At 39.6% G+C, this 20,624-nt stretch overlaps 1 protein-coding gene and 1 pseudogene across 1 annotated transcript; one reads left to right on the forward strand and one right to left on the reverse strand.

Annotated features, from left to right (window-relative positions):
• Positions 1–866: 866 nt before the first annotated feature.
• Positions 867–1,795, forward strand: LOC125136515 (olfactory receptor 2J3-like; annotated as a pseudogene).
• An 8,494-nt stretch (positions 1,796–10,289) lies between these two features.
• On the reverse strand, positions 10,290–11,227 carry LOC125136862 (olfactory receptor 2B11-like). The gene is given in 2 exon segments (XM_047797722.1): positions 10,290–10,438; positions 10,441–11,227. Coding segments are annotated over 2 exon segments (936 nt in total).
• Between the last annotated feature and the right edge of the window lie 9,397 nt (positions 11,228–20,624).

The raw sequence follows: 20,624 nt of genomic DNA on the forward strand, positions 1-20,624 counted from the left end.
TTATTTGATGATAGACATTCTGACAGATGTTATGTGATATCTCATTGTTGGTTTGATTTGCACTTATCTAATAATTGAGCATCTTTTTATGTGCCTGTTAGCCAATTGTATGTCTTTGTAAACATTTCTCTTCAGGTCTTCTATTCGTATTAAGATTGAGTTATTTGTTTGTTTTGTTTGTTTGTTTGTTTGTTTGTTTTGATAGGGAATTGTACCTGAACTCTGTGGATATTTTGTATGTTAACTCCTTGTTGGTCACATATTTGCAAAACTTTTCTTCCTTTCTGTAGGGTATCTTTTTGTTTTGTCCGTGGTTTCCTTTGCTGTGCAAAAGCTTTTAAGATAAATTAGGTCCCCCCTTTTAATTTTTGTTTTTATTTCTTTTCCCATAGGGAGTGATCCAAAAAATATTGCTCTGATTTATCTCAAAGAGTGTTTTTCCTATGTTCTCTTTTGGAGTTTTGTGGTTTTGTTGTTACATTTAGATCTTCAAGCCATTTTGAGTTTATTGTTGTATGTGGTGTGATTAAATGTTCTAGTTTCCTTGTTTTATATGTGGCTGTCCAGGTTTCCCAGCACGACGTGCTGCAGAGACTGTCTTTTGTGCATTGTATAGTCCTGCCCCCTTTGTTGGAGATTAATTGACCATAGGTGAGTGGGTTTATTTCTGGGCCATTCTGTTCCATGGATGTATGTGTCTGCTTTTGTGCCAATACCATGCTGCTTTGATGACTGTAGCTCTGTAGTAAAATCTCAGGTCTGGGAGGGTTGTACTTATGGCTGTGTTCTTTTTTCTCAAAATTGCTTTGGCAGTTGTATTTCCATTTATCTTGAGTGCATGTAATTCTTTTGCCAGGTAACAGGAAATGAATGATGATGGAAAAACTCAATGCAACTTCTGGAGGCTACTTTGTCCTGCTAGGTTTTTCCAATTGGCCTCGTGTGGAAGTAGTACTCTTTGTGGTTGTCTTGATGTTCTACTTAATGACATTGACAGGCAACCTGTTCATCATTATCGTATCATACCTGGACTCCCATCTGCACACTCCCATGTACTTCTTCCTCTCAAACCTGTCTTTTCTGGATCTCTGCTACTCTACCAGCTTCATCCCCCAGTTGCTGGTCAACCTCTGGGGCCCAGGAAAAGCCATGTCTTACGTAGGTTGCATGACTCAACTTTACTTTTCCCTTGCACTGGGATCCACAGGATGTGTGCTGCTGGTGGTGATGTCCTATGACCGTTATGCAGCTGTATGTAGACCCTTGCGTTACACTGTCCTCATGCACCCTCGTTTCTGCCATGTGTTGGCTGTGGCTTCTTGGGTAAGTGGCTTCACCAACTCGGCACTTCATTCCTCATTTACCTCCTGGGTACCCCTGTGTGGACCTGGCCAAGTGGACCATTTCTTCTGCGAAGTTCCAGCACTGCTGCGACTGTCTTGTGTTGATACCCGTGCTAATGAGCTGGCCCTCATGGTCACGAGCTCCGTTTTTGTTCTCATACTTCTCATCCTCATTCTCAGCTCCTATGGTGCGATTGCCCATGCTGTGCTGAGGATGCGGTCAACAGCTGGACTTCAGAAAGTCTTTGGGACATGCAGAGCCCATCTTATGGTTGTATCTCTGTTTTTCATTCGTCATGTTTATATATCTCCAGCCCCCATCAGGAGGTTCTCAAGATCAAGGAAAGTTCACTGCCCTCTTTTATACTGTTGTCACACCCAGCCTCAACCCTCTAATCTACACCTTGAGAAACAAAGATGTAAGAGGGGCAGCAAAAAGATTAGTGGGGTGAGAGTGAGCCTGTATACTTTGACATTAAGAGCATAATGGAGCATCTCTTTACCAGTGGCTCATCTGCCCATCCATGTGTCAGCCACTTTTTCATTCACTCACTTTCTCCGCACTTATGGGCTCTCACAAGGTCACAGAGTTTGTGGCAGCCAATATGAATTAAACACAGACTCCCCAAATACACGTCACTCTCTAAGGGAGAAAAAATCATGTACAATCAAGATCAAATTCAGTATTAATTTTTTTCCAGTGGCACAAACCTAATAAAACAGAAGTATCCTTTTTCTTAATTGAAAATGAGACATGGAACTGTGTTATGTTATGTTATGTTATATTATGTTCTGTTCTGTTCTGTTATTTTTTGTCTTTTTGTCTTTGTAGGGCTGCACCTGTGGCATATGTAGTTTCCCAGGCTGAGGGTCTAATCGTAGCTGTTGCTGCTAGCTATGCCAGAGCCACAGCAATGCCAGATCCGAGCTGCGTCTATGACCTACACCACAGCTCACGGCAACGCCAGATCCTTAACCCACTGAGCGAGGCCAGAGATCGGACCTCATGGTTCCCAGGTGGATTTGTTTCTGCTGTGCCACGACGGGAACGCCAAGGGAGGAGTTGTTTTAAATATTGATAAAGCAGCAAGTGTAGTTCTTATGGAGAGATAATCTTATTAATTTTTTTTTTTGGTCTTTTTGCCATTTCTTGGGCCGCTCCCACGGCATATGGAGTTTCCCAGGCTAGGGGTCGAATTGGAGCTGTAGCCACTGGCCTACGCCAGAGCCACAGCAACTCGGGATACGAGCCGCATCTGCGACCTACACCACAGCTCACGGCAACGCCGGATCATTAACCCACTGAGCAAGGGCAGGGATTGTACTCGCAACCTCATGGTTCCTAGTCGGATTCGTAAACCCCTGCGCCACAACGGGAACTCCCGATCTTATTAATTTTAAATAACCTAGAATATGCCTTTTAATTTCTTGCTTTTTAGGCAGAATTCATCATAAAATTTATCCTCATTGATTTGATTAAAAATACAGTGAAATGTCTTCAATCCTTTCAACAACACTTACTCTTTTGTTGAATAATAGTTACGATTGAGAGGAATTTTGGCATGTATTCTTTATTATGCCATCAATAGTAAGAAAACAAGTTTTGGAAGTTCCTGTTTTGGTGCAGCAAAAATGAATCTGACTAGGAACCATGAGGTTGTGGGTTCAATCCCTGGCCTTGCTCAGTGGGGTAAGGATCTGGCGTTGCCGTGGGCTGTGGTGTAGGTCGCAGACATGCTGGGATTCCTGTGTTGCTGTGGCTGTGGTGTAGGCTGGCAGCTATAGCTCCGATTGAAGCCCTAGCCTGGGAACCTCCATGTGCTGTGGGTGTGGACCTAAAAAACAAACAAGTACAAAGAAAGAAAGAAAAAAAAAAAACGGAGGCAACCGAGTACTAGGGTCTGAAAGTGAGTTGATAAATCTGATGGGTATTTGAAAGAATTAGTGAAAATATATTGGAAAATGTTGTGATAAAAGCTATATGAAAAAGTAGTGTTTTTCCTTGTTAAGGAAATTGGTCTAATTTGAACAGTTCTGATTAGTAAGTTCATTATGAAGATCAAGGCATCTGTTTTCCAAAGAAATGAAGGTATTTTTATTAAAGTAATAGTTTTGTGACCTATGTTATTGCTACCTTCTCTATCTGAAAGAAGTGTCCTATGTATGTAACATTTTAAAACTGGAAACCATATGGAGCTCACGTGGAATAAGGTTAAAGGACAATTCAACATAAAATAAACACCTGAGTTTTGTGTGGTGATCGCGTTGTCCGTTGTGGTTTTGAGGCCTTTAACCTTTTCATATGATTGATTCAAATCCTATATCCTAAAGTTTTAAATGAAAACCACATTTTCAGACTTCCCCTCAGTTCCTTGGTTGGTTTGCAGTCACACTGATTCTGATGTCTCTGCCTTTGTGTGTCTGTGATTCTCCATCTCCAGCTCGACATAAACGGTAATATGGGCTCTGTGCCTTTGTCCTTAAGCTACTGTCCAAGAAGTGAAGAACCGAGACTGTGTATATAAAAGAATTTTTAGTAAGTAATTGGGGCCACATAGAGTGAACCATCACAGAGCGAAATAAAACTTTTAAAAGCAAAAACGATAGTTTAATACAAAACAAAAGCTGACTCACAAGCATAGAGAACAGGCTTGTGGTTGCCAAGGTAGGGGGAGTGGGAGATGGAGAGGGAATTTGGGGCTAGTAAGATGCAAACTACTGCATTTAGAAGGGATAAGCAATGCGATCCTACTGTGTAGCACAGGGGACTATATCCAGTCTCTTGGGGTAGAACATGAGGGAAGATAATATGAGAAAAAGAGTGTGTGTATGTGTGTGTGTGTGTGTGTGTGTGTGTATATATATATATGTGTGTATGTATGAACCGGGTCACTTTGGTGTACAGCAGAAATTGGCACAACATTGTAAATAAACTGTACTTTAGTTAAAAAAGGGATAGGAGTTCCTGTCATGGTGCAGCAGAGACATGAGGTTGTCAGTTTGATCCCTGGCCTTGGTCAGTGGGTTAAGGATCCGGCATTGCTGTGAGCTGTGGTGTCGATTGCAGACATGGCTCGGGACTGACGTTCCTATGGCTGTCTCTTAGGCTGGTGGCTACAGCTCCGATTTGACTCCTAGCCTGGGAACCTCCATATGCCATGGATGCGGCCCTAAAAGCCAAACAAAAGGGGGGAATTAAAAAAAAACTCCCCCCCATGTAGTTTAGTTCTTTGAGCCACCTTGTGCTTATGGACGTTCCAACACTTCCTGTAATACACGAGCCTCTGACTATCTAACTTTAAAAAAAGTTGAAATTTCTCATCTGTTTTCTTTCTTTTCTGCTTGAAAACATAAAAAATATATATCTATATCTACATCTATATCTATATCCATATCTATATATTGGAGTTCCCGTCGTGGCGCGGTGGTTAACGAATCCGACTAGGAACCATGAGGTTGTGGGTTCGATCCCTGGCCTTGCTCAGTGGGTTAAGGATCTGGCATTGCTGTGAGCTGTGGCGTAGGTTGCAGACGTGGCTCGGATCCTGCGTTGCTATGGCTCTGGCGTAGGCTGGCAGCTACAGCTCCGATTAGACCCCTAGCCTGGAAAACTCCATATGCCATGGGAGCGGCCCAAGAAAAGGCAAAAAAAAATAAAATAAAATATAATAAAATAAAAAAAGTAAAAAAATATATAGACTATTTTTCTTGGAATGCTATAATTATAGCATATATGATATCAAACCCTAGCCACATTGCCATGATACTTGAATTAATTTGTAATCCAAAACAAAGGTCAGCTACCAAAATTCCCCCAAAGATTAACACATACATTATTGTGTTTATTGTTTTGAACTTTTCAAACCACTAATGTGAATCTTATGCAGTTGTATCACAAACCACAATGAAATATTACCTCATACCTGTTGGAATGGCTATCATCAAAAATAATGCAAATAATAAATGTTAGCAAGGATATAGAGAAAAGGGAACCCTCCTACACTATTGGTAGGAATGTAAATTAGAACAGCTGAATTACCCCATGACCCAGTGATTCCATTCCTGAGTGTAATCCCCCCAAGCCCCACTAATTTAAAAAGATACATGTACCATAGCGTTCATAGTAGCATTATTTATATTTGCCAAAATATGGAAACAATCTAAGCATTCATGAACAGAAAAATGGATCAGGAATACATGGAACATATATATATATATATATATATATACACACAGACACATATGTACACAATGGAATACTACATGGCCATAAAAAGTAATCAGATTTTGCCATTTGTAGCAACATGGATGGACTTGGAGGGTATTATGCTAAGTGCAATAAGTCAGGCAAAGAAAGACAAATACTATATGATATTGCTTATTTGTGGAGTCTAAAAAATACAGCAAATTAATGAATGTAACAGAAAATAAGCAGATTCACAGATAGAGAGAACAAGCTAGTGGTTACTAGTGGGGAGAGGAAAGAGGAGAGTGGCAACGTGGTGGTAGGAGATTAAGAGGTACAAACAATTGTGTATAAAATAAGCTACAAGTATATGTTGTACAACACATAGAATATAACCAATATTTCATAATAACCATAAGTGGAGTATAACCATTAAAATTGTGAATCACTGTATTTTGTATACTTACAATTTATGTAATTTGAACCTAACTATACTTCAAAAAAAATGAGAGAGAGAAAATAAATAGCCTAACTTTGGGTTTTCAACAACAACAGCAACAACAACAACAACAACTGAAGGAAAGAAGACACATGACTTGCTTAAGTTTAACTGACTTTTATGTGACAAAATCGGGGTAATGACAATAGATTTTTTATTTTTTATTTATTATTTATTCTTTTATTTTATGCTTTTTAGAGCCCCACCTGCAGCATATGGAGGTTCCCAGGTTAGGGGGTCCAATTGGAGCTACATCTGTTGGTCTACACCGCAGCCACAGCAATGCCAGATCCGAACCACATCTACAACCTACACCACAGCTCACAGCAATGCTGGATCCTTAACCTGCTGAGTAAGGCCACGGATCGAACCCACAACCTCATGGTTCCTAGAGGGATTCGTTTCCCCTGGGCCACGACAAGAACTCCACAATAGATTTTTGTAGTCTGAGGCCCTTTGTCATGGCCAGCAATGCCCAGGGTAAACTAGAAGGTCCGAACTCCTAGCATTGCCAACCCTAAACCTAAAACCAAGAATCGGCAAATTGGCAATCACCCAGTGCACATGAATCTGAGTCACAGACAACTTTACTGAAGAACTGACACTGAATCCAGCCTTTTCTCAGCTAAGAATGGAGGCTAAATGCTGTGAAGGACCAGCTTCTTCTTTATCCCAGTAAAATTTTCCTTCCCTTCCAGACAGCTCTTGTCTCCCAGTTTTTGTCCACTTCCTCTCATGCCTATTCCTGTGCAGCATATTCTCTCAACACATGCTCAGTTATCTCGTCTGCGTATGTCTCAGCAGTGCAGGATGACTGGCACAAGCATGCTATCAATAATTACAGAAACGAGCACGGCTTCCATCCCAGATACACTCGTTTTCTTTTCCTTTGTTGGTCTCAGCTTTGCATATTATATCTCTCTTTTACAAATGTGGGGCTAGAAGGGCACTGGTTATCATATGTCATGACAGCTCCAAGTGATTTCAAGCATAATAAACTTTCAAATTTAAGTCCATCATATTCCAATAACAATTCAACCACGAAGATAATAAAAGTTATGGCAAAAATAATGGTATAGAGACTTAGTATATTGCACCACCAGATTTCACATTGTTAATTTTTACCATGGGATTTTATTATCTTCTGTTTATAATAATATAATATGAATGTACATTTAAAATATTTTTTTCTGAAATATGACAGAATATAATGCGACCTATTCATCAATGTTCCTGGGAGTATTTCCCAAAGACAAGATAGAGGAAGTTCCCTTGTGGTGCAGTGGATTAAGGATCCAGTGGTGTCACTGCATCGACTGGGTCACTGCTGTGGCATAGGTTTGATTCCTGGCCTAGGAATATCCACATGCCATGGGTGTGGCAAAAAATAAATAAATAAAAGATCTAATCAAGGATCACATTGATTAACTTTATGTATCTGTCTCTTAGTGTGCTTTAGTGGAAACTCTTTCTCACTCCTCTCATCTCCCCCCTCTTTCACCCCTACCCCACTCCTGCCCTAGTGGCCTCTGGGACTCTTCCAAGTCATTGGAATTCTGAATATCACCTTTCGAGTAGACATTGGATTTATGGTAGCTGTAAGACATTTGTTGAACCAGAATTCTTATTTGCATTTACTTTATTTTATTTTACTTTGTTTTATTTAGTTTATTTTTTGCTTTTTAGGGCCACACCTGTGGCATATGGAAGTTTCTAGGCTAGGGGTCGAATTGGAGCTGTAGCTGCCGGCCTATACCACAGCCACAGCAACCTGGGATCCGAGCTGCGTGTGTGATCTACACCATAGCTCATGGTGCAATGCCGGATGCTTAACCCACTGAGCAAGGCCAGGGATCGAACCTGTGTCCTCATGGATACTAGTTGGGTTCATTACCACTGTGCCACCATGGGGACTCCTGATTTGCATGTATTTTGTTTTAATCCTATCCCTTAGAGCAGGATGCACTTGTTGCATAGTAGTTATACTCTGCAGATCTGAGAACACCTCTAATGTGAAGGAAATCATAGGTAAGGATTTGTTTGTTTGTTCCTGGCTGCACCCACGGCATGTGGAAATTCCAGGGCCTGGAATCGAACCTGTGCCATAGCAGCAACCCAAGCCGCTGCAGTGATAATGCAGAATCCTTAACCTGCTGTGTCACAAAATAACTAGTGAAGCCTTTTTGACTTCTCCTTTAAAGACAGTCCTAAATACATGTCTACATTTTTAGGATCTTTTAGAACAAAAGTGAAAATATTTTGCTGTCTTCCTTTCATTCTTCAGGAAAGATTTGCTTGGTTGGGAAAAGAAGAAAAGCTTTTGACCAACTTCTTTGAGAAAGCACTCTTGAGATTGCTCATGCTTTGCATCCAGGATAGAGTACACGCTAAACTTCACATGTAATATGTACTTCCTTCAACAGAGCTTCTTAATGGTTCCTGACAGTATTCTTCATGCTGGAATATACTGAACGTACATGCTGTGGAAACGTGAAGTAGTTTAGTAAAAAGGACATGTTTCTGTGACTTTCCCCCTACCACTACACTCAACATTCTTTATGCTTAAATGTTTGTGTGTATTTCCTTTAGGAAGCCCCAATATTTCAGAGTCTGGAAAGCCCAGTTCTGAAATGCGTTGTCTTTACAGACGTAAAAGATAAAGAAGTAATCTGAAGAGCTCTCAACAGTCTCATAGCTAAGCTTTTGACACAAATCTTCCTGGATTTTGCCCTCCAAACTGAAAATTATCACATTCCTCTGTGTTTAAGACTAAGTAAGACAAAGGGTGTCTTTATTATTTCTTTTTGATTAAAGTGCAGTTGATTTACAACGTTGTGCCAATTTCTGCTTATAGCAAAGTGATCAAGGATATCTTTACTCAAAATGATCAGAGACATTATCTAACATCACAGAATTTTTTACTTCCATTGCCCTGTGTGCGTGTGAAATTAAAAAAAAATTTTTTGGGCATTCAGGCAAAACTCAGGCCAAAATTTTAAATTATTTAAACAGCTAAATTTTAAAGTTATTTAGAATATTTTCCAAATGAGATAAACCAAAGTCTGTTTGTCTCAAGAACTGGATCAAGCCTCCTATGATCTGCTTTTTTTAAAAATCAAACATTAGATATGATTTCAAACTGTTTCTTGTTCAGGATAACATGCAACTTTTCATCCAGTGGTTTGCTTAGATTTTGATCATACCCGAACCCATGCCAGAGAAGTCTAAATGGTTCTTGTTTTTCTTAGCTGCTAGGTTCTTCGCTACACAACCATTATGTTGATTTCTCATCCTATTAATTTAACAGCAAGTAACCATAAACTCTTTAATTTGCTCTAAAAGTGTAACTAATTTTGTGACAACAGTTTGATAGATATGAACCCTAGAGCTCAGTTCAGTACTTTGAATTTGTCATGATACAGATTGTGAGCATCAAAGAGATACTCAATTGCTTAAAGTAAGCAAGTTGCTTTCCCTTCTAGAAATACAAATTGCTTCTTCTTGTAAAAGATTCTTGAAGGATTTCAAAAGGCATTCCGGGCTATTTCCATTATGCACAAAATGTTTCCAAGTTGTGGTTCATGATTCTCTCAGAAGGTTCATGCTTATGATATTTAAAAGGGATGTTAAGAAACTTAGGCACACATTTTGTCCATTTTAATATTCAACAATAGATCCTTTAGGTAAAAATACAATCCCTGTACACTTGTTAGTTAAACAAGAGTCACAGTGTGCTTCTAAAGAAGCAACAGGATCTACATAAGTTGAAATTGGTTGTCTTCTGAGACTCACGGTTGGTCTGAGGTGTAGAGTGCCTCACTCGGAATGCACACTGGCACCGTGCTGCCCACTTGGATGTGACCAGTCTTGCCGAGAGTGATGAAATTGTTCTTAGGTGGCACTGTCATAGGAAATCCATTGGTGAATGGTTACCATGCTGTCTTATGATTATTAACTTTAACTGATTAGTTTGTATTGTAATATATAGTACTTTTTAAATACTGTTTGACATAGTTACTATTTCAATATGTATTAACCAGTGTAGACTATTTGTAGTGTATTTCCACGGATTGCCCTAAGTGGTGCATACTAGCCAAGGATCACCCTTGTCTAACACCATTAGAAAGAGCATTAGAAATATGACATATTTTGCAAGAAGAATAACATGATCTGAGGAAAAATGAGATGAGAATGATTTGTCAGAGAAACTCCTATACACCTACTCACTTGTCAAAGAATGTCATTCGATGTCTGCGAACTATCACTTGGAAGTGAAAACGCTCCTCACCAGGTTGCCCCATGCACCCTTTACATCCTTATTCCTCAGAGTGTAGATGAAAGGGTTGAGTGTAGGAGTCACCACTCCATAGAAGAGAGCCATGAACTTGGGCTGGTCCCTAGAGATGGAGGAGGGGGCTGAAGGTACATGCTAATGGCTGGACCATAAAAGAAGAAAACTACAATGAGATGGGAGGAACATGTGCCAAAGGCTTTTTTTCTTCCCTCCGAAGATTTAATCTTAAATACAGCATGTCCGATAGAAGCATAGGAAGCGAGAATGAAGCATAGTGGCACAGCTAACATGAAAATGCAAACCTCAGAGAGTGTGAGCTCATTAGCGCCCTTCTCACCACAGGCGGCCTTTATCAGAACAGGAATCTCACATATCAAGTGATCCAGTGTGTTGTGACCACACAGTGGTAAGTGTAATGTGACAGTGGCCTCTGAGACAGCGTAGGTCATTCCACCCAGCCACACAGTGGCCACCAGTAGGATACAGGTGCACCGATTCATGATGAGGGTGTAGTGCAGAGGCTTGCAGATGGCCACGTAGCGATCGAAAGACATAATAGCCAAAAGCAGACATTCTGTGCCCCCCATCATGTGGAAGAAATAAAGCTGAATGGCACAGCCCAGATAGCTGATTGTCTTCTCAGATCCTCCCAGGTGAAACAGCATCTGAGGGACAATGCTTGTGGTGTAGCACATGTCCAGAAAGGAGAGGTTGGTGAGGAAGAAATACATGGGGCTGTGCAGACGGGAGTCTAAGATGGACACCAGAATGATGGCTATGTTTCCCACCATGGCCATGGGGTATGTTAGAAGCAGAATAATGAACAGAGGAAGCTCCAGCCAGGGACGATCTGCAAAGCCTAGTAGAATAAACTCTTCTGGATGGCTTTTGTTAATTCGTTCCATTATCTGCAGTTTGCTTCCCCTGTATCGGAGCAGTGGCAGGAAAGGTAGAAAGATTTTGAGAAATGACAAACACAATTGTATATAGTGGGAGTATATGCACACAATTAAGCATCCATTCATAGAAGATTGGGTGCAGTTACTGGTGATGGAGGATAATTAAAAGATGTGACACCAGGGGACTTAATTTCTCCTCATGACCCTACAGCATAAAGACAGCTACCTTAAGCAAGTAACCGAACCTTTCTGAAATGGAATCTACTACTCTGTGTGATAAAGATGACAATGAGCATGTCCTTGAGCTCTGGTAAGGATTGAATGCCAAGCAGAAGTGACTGTGTTTCAGATGCTCCAAAGTAATGCTTTTATACTTTGATTTGCAGAAATATCACCTAAGGAGGCAGTTAAAGTGAAATTTATTGCTTCCTATCTTCAGGTGACCAATAAAGTAGATGTGGCTGGGTCTTAGGAATCAGATAGGTCTTTTTCAGAGTCCCTGCTGCAAGGCCTTACTGAAATGTTAAGAAGAGTAAAAGCATGCAGTTAGCTCTAGCACAAGGAGTTGGTGGAGAAAACCTAGCCCTTAGGCATCATCAAGATAGGCTTGTCCAGATGCAAGTATATTATTATAGTTGAATAATTACATCATCCCATGGGGACTAAGAAGGCTTTTAATATTTAAATCCGTCTTGGTCATTTAGAATTGAGCAAGAAACTTAAACACTTTGATGACAGCTGGCTGAAGTATAAACTGAGAGAATTTAGCTATAAACATGTTTCCCCCAACTCAAACATTTGTTGTTGGATATCCGTTTTCTTGCATAACTACTTCGTTCAAACCACGCAGTTGATTTTTCATGTCAAATTTTATTCTCTATCTTGTAGGAGTTTTTCTTTATCGGGGGACTTATGTTATTTTTATGTAAGACCTTGGTCTTTTATCAATGCTTTACTTAATTGTATGTAGCTACAAATACAACATTTATGTCCAGGGAACCGGTATCGGAGGAAAGTATTTCCGTTGAGGACCAGAGACTTAAAAGTTTAGGGGCAACATTGTAGGCTTACAAGGCACAATTTTCACATAGTCTGTTTCTCTAAGTTCTCAAATCCATCGTGTGAGGTGTCACACAAAGCTCCTCAGGGCTAAGATATCACTATGGCTCTTTTTTTTTTTTCTTTTTTTGTCTTTTTGCTATTTCTTGGGCCGCTTCCGCGGCATATGGAGGTTCCCAGGCTAGGGGTCGAATTGGAGCTGTAGCCTCCGGCCTACGCCAGAGCCACAGCAACGCAGGATCCGAGCCGCGTCTGCAACCTACACCACAGCTCACAGCAACACCGGATCGTTCACCCACTGAGCAAGGGCAGGGACCGAACCCGCAACCTCATGGTTCCTAGTCGGATTCGTTAACCACTGCGCCATGACGGGAACTCCTCACTATGGCTCTTAATTCCAAAATAACCCTAGGTCTGTTGTGTACAATGAGGTAATATAATAATAATTCCAACTAATCCTAAATGGGCCTTTATGCCAAACACTAAAGTAAGCATTTACACCCACAAATCATTTAGTACTTATCCCCAAACCTTATGACAAAGGAAATTTTAGTATCAGTATTTTAAGATATTGTTAATCATTCATCGCTATTGTCTGCCAATAACTATGGGAGCTTCTAAAGATCAAAAAGTTATCAATTCCTTAAATGAGTTATTGAGATTGTGAAACTATAAATTCAGATTGCAAGGTTCCATAGATTATATGTAAGCTCTTTAATTCTGTGCTAGATCTCTGATCTTTTCTATGTCATTCTCATGATATTTCATTACTTTTAATTCTTGTATACCATGACTTCTTTATTCAATTTTTAATCTGCTTTTTTTCCAATTTTTGATTTACCAGTGACTTCGCATCCTTATTTAACTGCATAGGGATTTGTTTATCTGGAGTTTTTTATTTCTTTTGGCTGTGCCCAAGGTACATGGAAGTTCTCACCCATATATTGACTTAAGCCACAGCAGTGGTGACGCCAGATCCTTAACTGATAGGCCACCAGGGAATTCCTATCTGTGATTTTTTAAAGTTTTGTCTCTCCACTATTGTATCTTTTTATGCATCATTTTCATCACACAGTATTTTATTTATATTTACAGTTATTTTTAATTTATGTTTAGGAAAATGTTATAGAATAAGTGAGATTTTTATCTGACTTTAAAACATCTAGATAAAACATGGACAAATTAATCCACCAAATTTTTATTGCGTATTTAAATAGCTCACATAATTGAATGAAGGCTATACATTTCATTCAGTTATTTAATATCTTTCAGATATAGTGTTTACTAAAATTTACATGCTTTTAAGACAGTTTTAGATGATAGACTGAGAGAATCTGATTACAAAGAAAAAAAATGTAGTTGCTTTCTATGGGTACCAAACTAGTTATTTCCAAAGTTTAGAGGAGGCTTCCAGAAATGAAATGCTCTGATTTCCCTATGTCTATTTGGTACTATCATATACATACATTTCAACCTTCCCTAAGAATGGGTAGTTTTTAAATCAAATGTCATTTTACTTACCTTATGTTGATAAATATAATTTAAGAAAAGGAATTATGAAGGAACACACTTGAATTTTTCAAACTTTTGGAGAATGACAGCGAACCCTATAGTACACAGATGAACATTTAAGCATGATCTTTGGAAAGAAAAAAGCCCATATTAGGAAGACAATAGTAGATAATATTGAGAGTGCTTTGCGAATGTGCAATTTATTATAATCCTGAGACTCTTGGGCAGTTATTTTCAAACAGCCCATTTATGCTTATCCCAGATGAGTTAGCAAAGTTCCTTGGGACTGGGTTCTCCATGGAAATGCTTCTTATGTACAATTACCTAGTGAATATAGGTTGGTAGCAAGTCTCCTCTATTGCTAGGTTTGTTTTAAAGTAAACAAGTTGATTTCCCCAAACACTGAAACTTAATTTTATTTTATTATTTTATTCATTTCCCCCACCCTTTTTCCTTCTTGCTTTTTAGGGCCCCACCTGTGGCATATGGAAGTTCCCAGGCTGTATAGCTGCTGGTCTATGCCACAGCCACAGCAATGCCAGATCCTACCTGCATCTGTGACCTATAACACAACTCATGGTAATGCTGGATCCTTAACCCACTGAGTGAGGCCAGGGATTGAACCCACACCTTCATGGATCCTAGTTGGGTTTGTTAACCGCTGAGCCATGAAGGGAACTCCCTCACTTTTTCCCTTTTAAGTGTTTCATTTATTCTCATGATTTTTTAAATTGAAGCATGATCGACATACAATGATGCATTAATTTCAGGTATATAACATAATGATTTGACATTTGCATACACTGCAAAATGATCACAGTAAATTTAGCTACCATTGGTCACTGTACAAAGTTACAATTTTTTTTCTTTGTGATGAGGTCTTTAAGATTTATTTTCTTTCTTTTTTTTCATTTATAATGATTTGTATTTTTTCCATTAGGGCTGGTTTACAGTTTCTATCAATTTTCTACTGTACAGCAAGGTGACCCAGTTAAACATACATGTATCCATTCTTTTTTCTCACATTATCATGTTCCATCGTAAGTGCCCAGACATAGTTCCCAGCGCTATACAGCAGGATCCCATTGCTTATCCATTCCAAAGGCAATAGTTTGCATCTATTAACCCCAAATTCCTAATCCATCCCACTCCCTCTCTCCCCTTTCATCTTGGCAACCACAAGTCTGTTCTCCATGTCCATGATTTTCTTTTTGTGGAAAGGTTCATTTGTGCCATATATTAGATTCCAGATATAAATGATATCATATGGTATTTGTCCTTGTCTTTCTGACTTACTTCACTCAGGATGAGACTCTCTAGTTCTATCCATGTTGCTGAAAATGGCATTTTTTTGTTCTTTTTATGGTTGAGTAGTAGTCCATTGTGTATCTATACCACATCTTCCTAATCCATTCATCTGTTGATGGACATTTAGGTTGTTTCCATGTCTTGGCTATTGTGAATAGTGCTCCAATGAACATGAGGGTGCATGTGTCTTTTTTAAGGAAAGTTTTGTCTGGATATATGCCCAAGAGTGGAATTGCTGGGTCATATGGTAGTTCTATGTATAGTTTTCTAAGGTACTTCCATACTGTTCTCCATAGTGGTTCTACCAGCTTACATTCCCACCAATAGTGCAGGAAGGTTCCCTTTTCTCCACACCCCGTCCAGCATTTGGTATTTGTGGACTTATTAATTGACTGTAGGTATCTGGGTTTATTTCTGGCTTCTCTATTTTGTTCCATTGGTCTGTATGTCTGTTGTGGTACCAGTACGACACCATCTTGATGACTGTGGCTTGTAATGTTGCCTGAAGTCTGGGAGAGCGATGCCTCCTGCTTGGTTTTCGTTCCTCAGGATTGCTTGGGCAATTCTGGGTCTTCTGTGGTTCCATATAAATGTTTGGATAGTTTGTTCTAGTTCTGTGGAAATGTCATGGGTAATTTGAAAGGGATTGCATTGAACCTGTAGATTGCTCTGGGTAGTATAGCCATTCTTACAATATTAATTTTTCCAACCCAGGAACATGGACTATCTTTCTATTTCTTTGACTCCTCTTTAATTTCCTTGATTAATGTTTTATAGTTCTCAGCTTATAAGTCTTTCACCTCCTAAGATTTACGTTTTTAGCAGTTTTAAAATTTGCAATGTAATATTGACCCTATCACCATGATGTACATTACACCCTCATGACTTATTTTATATCCGGTTATTATACTTTTTGTCCTCTCACCTCTCTTTTCCACCCTTCAACACGCCTCCCCTCTAGCAACAACCAGTCTTTTCTATTCTGTTCTTTGTTGTCTGTTAGTTTTGTTTTGTTTGTTCATTTGCTTTTTTTTAAGATTCCACATATTGGTTTATTTTTGCCTTTGTTATCATTGTCTTTGGAGTCATATCCAAGGAACTGTTGCCAAGAGTGATGTCCAGGAGCTTAATGCCTGTGTTTTCTCCTAGGACTTTTATGCGTTTTGGTCTTACATTGGAATGTTTGATTCATTTTGAATTAATTTGGTGTATGGTATCAGATAGTGGTCCAGTTTCATCCTTATGCATGTAGCTTTCCAATTTTTACCACACCATTTGTTGAAGAGCCTGTCTTTCTCCCATTCTTTTTGTTTTCTTTAACATAAATTAATCAGCCTTGTGTGAGCAGGTTTGTTTCTGGGCTGTTTTGTTATATTGATGTATATGTCTGTTTTTATGCCAATACCATACTGTTTTGCTTACTACTGCATTGTAGTACAGTTTGAAATCATATAGCATGATATCTCTGGCTTTGTTCATCTTAAGATTTCTTTGGCTACTCAGGATCTTTTGTAGTTCCACACAAAGATTTAAAATTATTTATTCTAGTTCTGTGGAAAATGTCATTGGAATTTGATAGGGATTTCATTGAATATGTACATTTCTTTGAGTAATATGGACATTTAAATAAATTCTTTCAGTCCATGGGTGTGGTATATTTCCATTTATTTGTTTGAACTTCAGTACTCTATTTTTATTTTTGTCTTTTTGCCTTTTCTAGGGCTGCTCCTGCAGCAGATGGAGGTTCCCAGCCTAGGGGTCTAACTGTAGCTGTAGCCGCTGGCCTATGCTACAGCCACAGCAATGCCAGATCCAAGCCGTGTCTGCAACCTACACCACACGTCATGGCAACGCCAGATCCTTAACCCACTGAGCAAGGCAGGGGATCAAACCCACAACCTCATGGTTCCTAGTCAGATTCATTAACCACTGAGCCATGACAGGAACTCTGAACTTCAGTACTTTTTTCAGTGACCTATGGCTTTCAGTGTATTAGTCTTTCACCTTCTCAGTTAAATTCATTTCTAGGTATTTTATTCTTTTTTTTTTTGTCTTTTTTTTTGCCATTTCTTGGGCTGCTCCTGCGGCACATGGAGGTTCCTAGGCTAGGGGTCGAATCGGAGCTGTAGCCGCTGGCCTACACCAGAGCCACAGCAACGCCAGATCCAAGCTGTGTCTGCAACCTACACCACAGCTCATGGCAATGCCGGATCCTTAACCCACTGAGCAAGGTCAGGGATTGAACCCGCAACCTCATGGTTCCTAGTCGGATTCGTTCTCCACTGAGACACGACGGGAACTCCCGGTATTTTATTCTTTTTAACGCAATTGTATATAGGGTTGTTTTCTTAATTTCTCTTTCTAGTAGTTGTGGGACAAAACTTTTAAATAGGATTCATTTAGACCAAAGCTAATTTGGGTAAATGGTTGTGGAGAATTTCATGTGAGTTTCCTGAATATCTTTTTTTTTAGGACTGCACCCACAGCATATGGAAGTTCCCAAGCTAGGGGTCAAATTGGAGCTATTGCTGCTGGCCTACATTGCAGCCACAGCCACAGCAACATGGCATTTGATCTACGTCTGCGACTTACAGCACAGTTCAGAGTAACACCAGACCCCTGACCTGATGAGCGAGGCCAGGGATTGAACCCACAACCTCACGAATATCAGTCAGATTCATTTCTGCTACATTGCAATGGGAAGTCCTTGACATCTTACTTTGTTCATTTGTGGAATATATCAAATAAGATGTAATATTTCTGGTCAAACAGAATAAATAAATGAACACCAAAATTAGTTGAAGAGAGAAGAAAAACCATAAGTGGTCTTTCTAGTGAGGTGGAATAAAATGACAGTAAAAATCCTTTAAAATATTTAATGATCTTCTAATATAAAGACGAACAGCCTCTCTTGCTCTCTCTCACCCTCTCTCTTTCCCTCTCTCTCACAAACACACACGCACACACAACATTCCACATAATAGTAGTCTGATTTGAATACAAACAATAAGATTTAAAATTTACACACACAATCCGTGAGTACATTATTTTGAAAAGCAAGTTCAAATGTACTGAATAACATGTACAAATAGATACATCTCCCTTTAAACAGCCTCTCCCCATGGCCCATAATCTCACTGTCCTTTCTGTAAAGGAAACCACTAGTATCACATGGGTGTGTATTGTTTCACTTTACAAGTGTGACAGGTATATTTCATTCTCTTTCCTCCCTCGCCCAGATCCACTCTTTGTCCCACTATGTATGTTGAACTCTATGCTCTACTCAAGAGTCTGAAGCAAAAGGAGTCCTTGATATATGGCTTCTGTCTGGATTCAGCCAATGGGGGTCACCAGCTGAGGATTAGAGAAAGGGAGAAAACAGGTAGTTTGGTTTATTTTCCCTTGGCTCCCTCTCAGCTGGGACACATGAGGCGGCCTGTATTGCTCAAGCAAAAGTCATAGCTCCTGGAGATAGCTGTGTATTACGGTTTCTTTTTTTCTGGTTTCCAGTACCACTTCCCCACTTTGTTGCTTCAGGCCTTGGGTGTGTGACAGACGTCCACTGTGGCTAGTTCCAGGGTAGTGCATGTACAGTACACATATAAACACCCCTTGTTGGTGTTCTAAATCCTTCTCACACCTTTGATCAATATTTCCTTTTTTCAGCTTCCCTCATTTTCCCAGGTGGAGCGTGCCATCTATTTTATGCTGGGATTATAGCTGATATAACTCTCCATTTACAGACGGACCAAGATCGTTCCATGCTTCCGAACGTTCGAATCACCATTTCTCACACCTAAAATACTCTTTCCCAGATTTTATCATGGCTAGTTGGTTCCTGTATTTCATTTTTGAGCTTAAAGATCCCTCTAAGAAGGAATACTCAATATAAATTTACTTCCCAGGCTCTCTATAGCATAATTTTCTAAGTTTCATCAAAAGACTATTTTCTGGGAGTTCTCATCATGGCTCAGTGGTTAATGAACCCGACTAGGATCCACAAGGACATAGATTAGGTCTCTGGCCTTGCTCAGTGGGTTAAGCATCTGGCATTGCTGTGGCTGTGGTGTAGGCTGGCAGCTACAGCTCCTATTAGGCCCCTAGCCTGTGAACCTCCATATGCCACAAGTGTGGCCCTAAAAAGACAAAAAAATACCAAAAAAAGAAGTGCATTGTCTAATTTCTACATACTTGTATATTTCACAATATAGTTTTTATTTTATTATCATTATTAAAGTGTAGTTCATTTACAATGTTTTGGCAAGTTCTGTTGTACAGGAAGATGACTTAATCACTCACATTTCCTGTGCTGTTCAGTAGGGTCCCATTTCCCATTCATTCCAAATTAACAGTTTGCATCCAAAAAAGCCCCCAAATGCCCATCCATCCTACTCCCTTCCCTCTCTCCCTTGGGAGCCGCAAGTCTGCTCTCCTTGGCCATGATCTGTTTCTGCATTTTTTGTTTGTTTGTTTTTAGATAGGATCATCTTTTCCATATTTTAGATTCCACAAATAATTTATATCATATGGTATTTGTCTTTTTTTTTTCTGACTTACTTCATTTAGTATGAGAGTCTCTAGTTCCACCCATGTTGCTGCAAATGGCATTAGTAATATTCCATTGTACAGACGCACCACATCTTCTTAATCCATTCTTCTGTTGATGGACATCTAGGTTGCTTCCATGTCTTGACTATTGTGAATAGTGCTGTTATGAACATAGGGGTACATGTATCTTTTTCAATGCAAGTTTTGTCCAGATATATGCCCAGGAGTAAAATTTCTGGATCATGTGGTGGCTCTACATTTAGATTCCTGAGGTACCTCCATACTGCTTTCCATAGTGGTTGTACCAATTTACATTCCCACCAACAGTGGAGGAGGGTACCTTTTTCTCCACGTCCTCTCCAGCATTTGTTATTTGTTGACCTTTTCTTTTTGTCTTTAGTCTTTTTAGGGCCGCACCCATGGCATATGGAGGTTCCCAGGCTAGGGGTCTAATCAGAGCTGTTGCTGCCGGCCTACACCAGAGCCACAGCAATGCCATGTCTGCAACCTACAGCACAGCTCACGATAATGCCAGATCCTTAACCCACTGAGAGAGGTCAGGAATCGAACCTGTAACTTCATGGTTCCTAGTTGGATTTGTTTTTGCTGCTCTACGATGGGAAGTTATTTGTTCACTTCTTAATTATGGCCATTCAGACAGGTGTGAGTTGGTACCTCCTAGTAGTTTTGATTTGCATTTTCCCTAATAATAGTGATATTAACCATTTTTTCCATGTGCCTGTTGGCCATCTGTATGTGTCTTTTTTGGAGAAGAAATGTCTATTTAGGTCTTCTGCACATTTTTCAATGGGGTTGCTTTGTTGTTGTTGAGTTGTATGAATTGTTTCTATATTTTGGAGATTAGGCCCTTGTCTGTTGCATTGTTGGCAAAGATTTTCTCCCATTCTGTGGGTTGTCTTTTCATTTTTTTAATGGTTTCCTTTGCTGTGCAAAAGCTTTTGAATTTGTTTAGGTC

The sequence above is a fragment of the Phacochoerus africanus genome, chromosome 9, assembly GCF_016906955.1.
Source record: "Phacochoerus africanus isolate WHEZ1 chromosome 9, ROS_Pafr_v1, whole genome shotgun sequence".
NCBI lineage: Eukaryota > Metazoa > Chordata > Mammalia > Artiodactyla > Suidae > Phacochoerus > Phacochoerus africanus.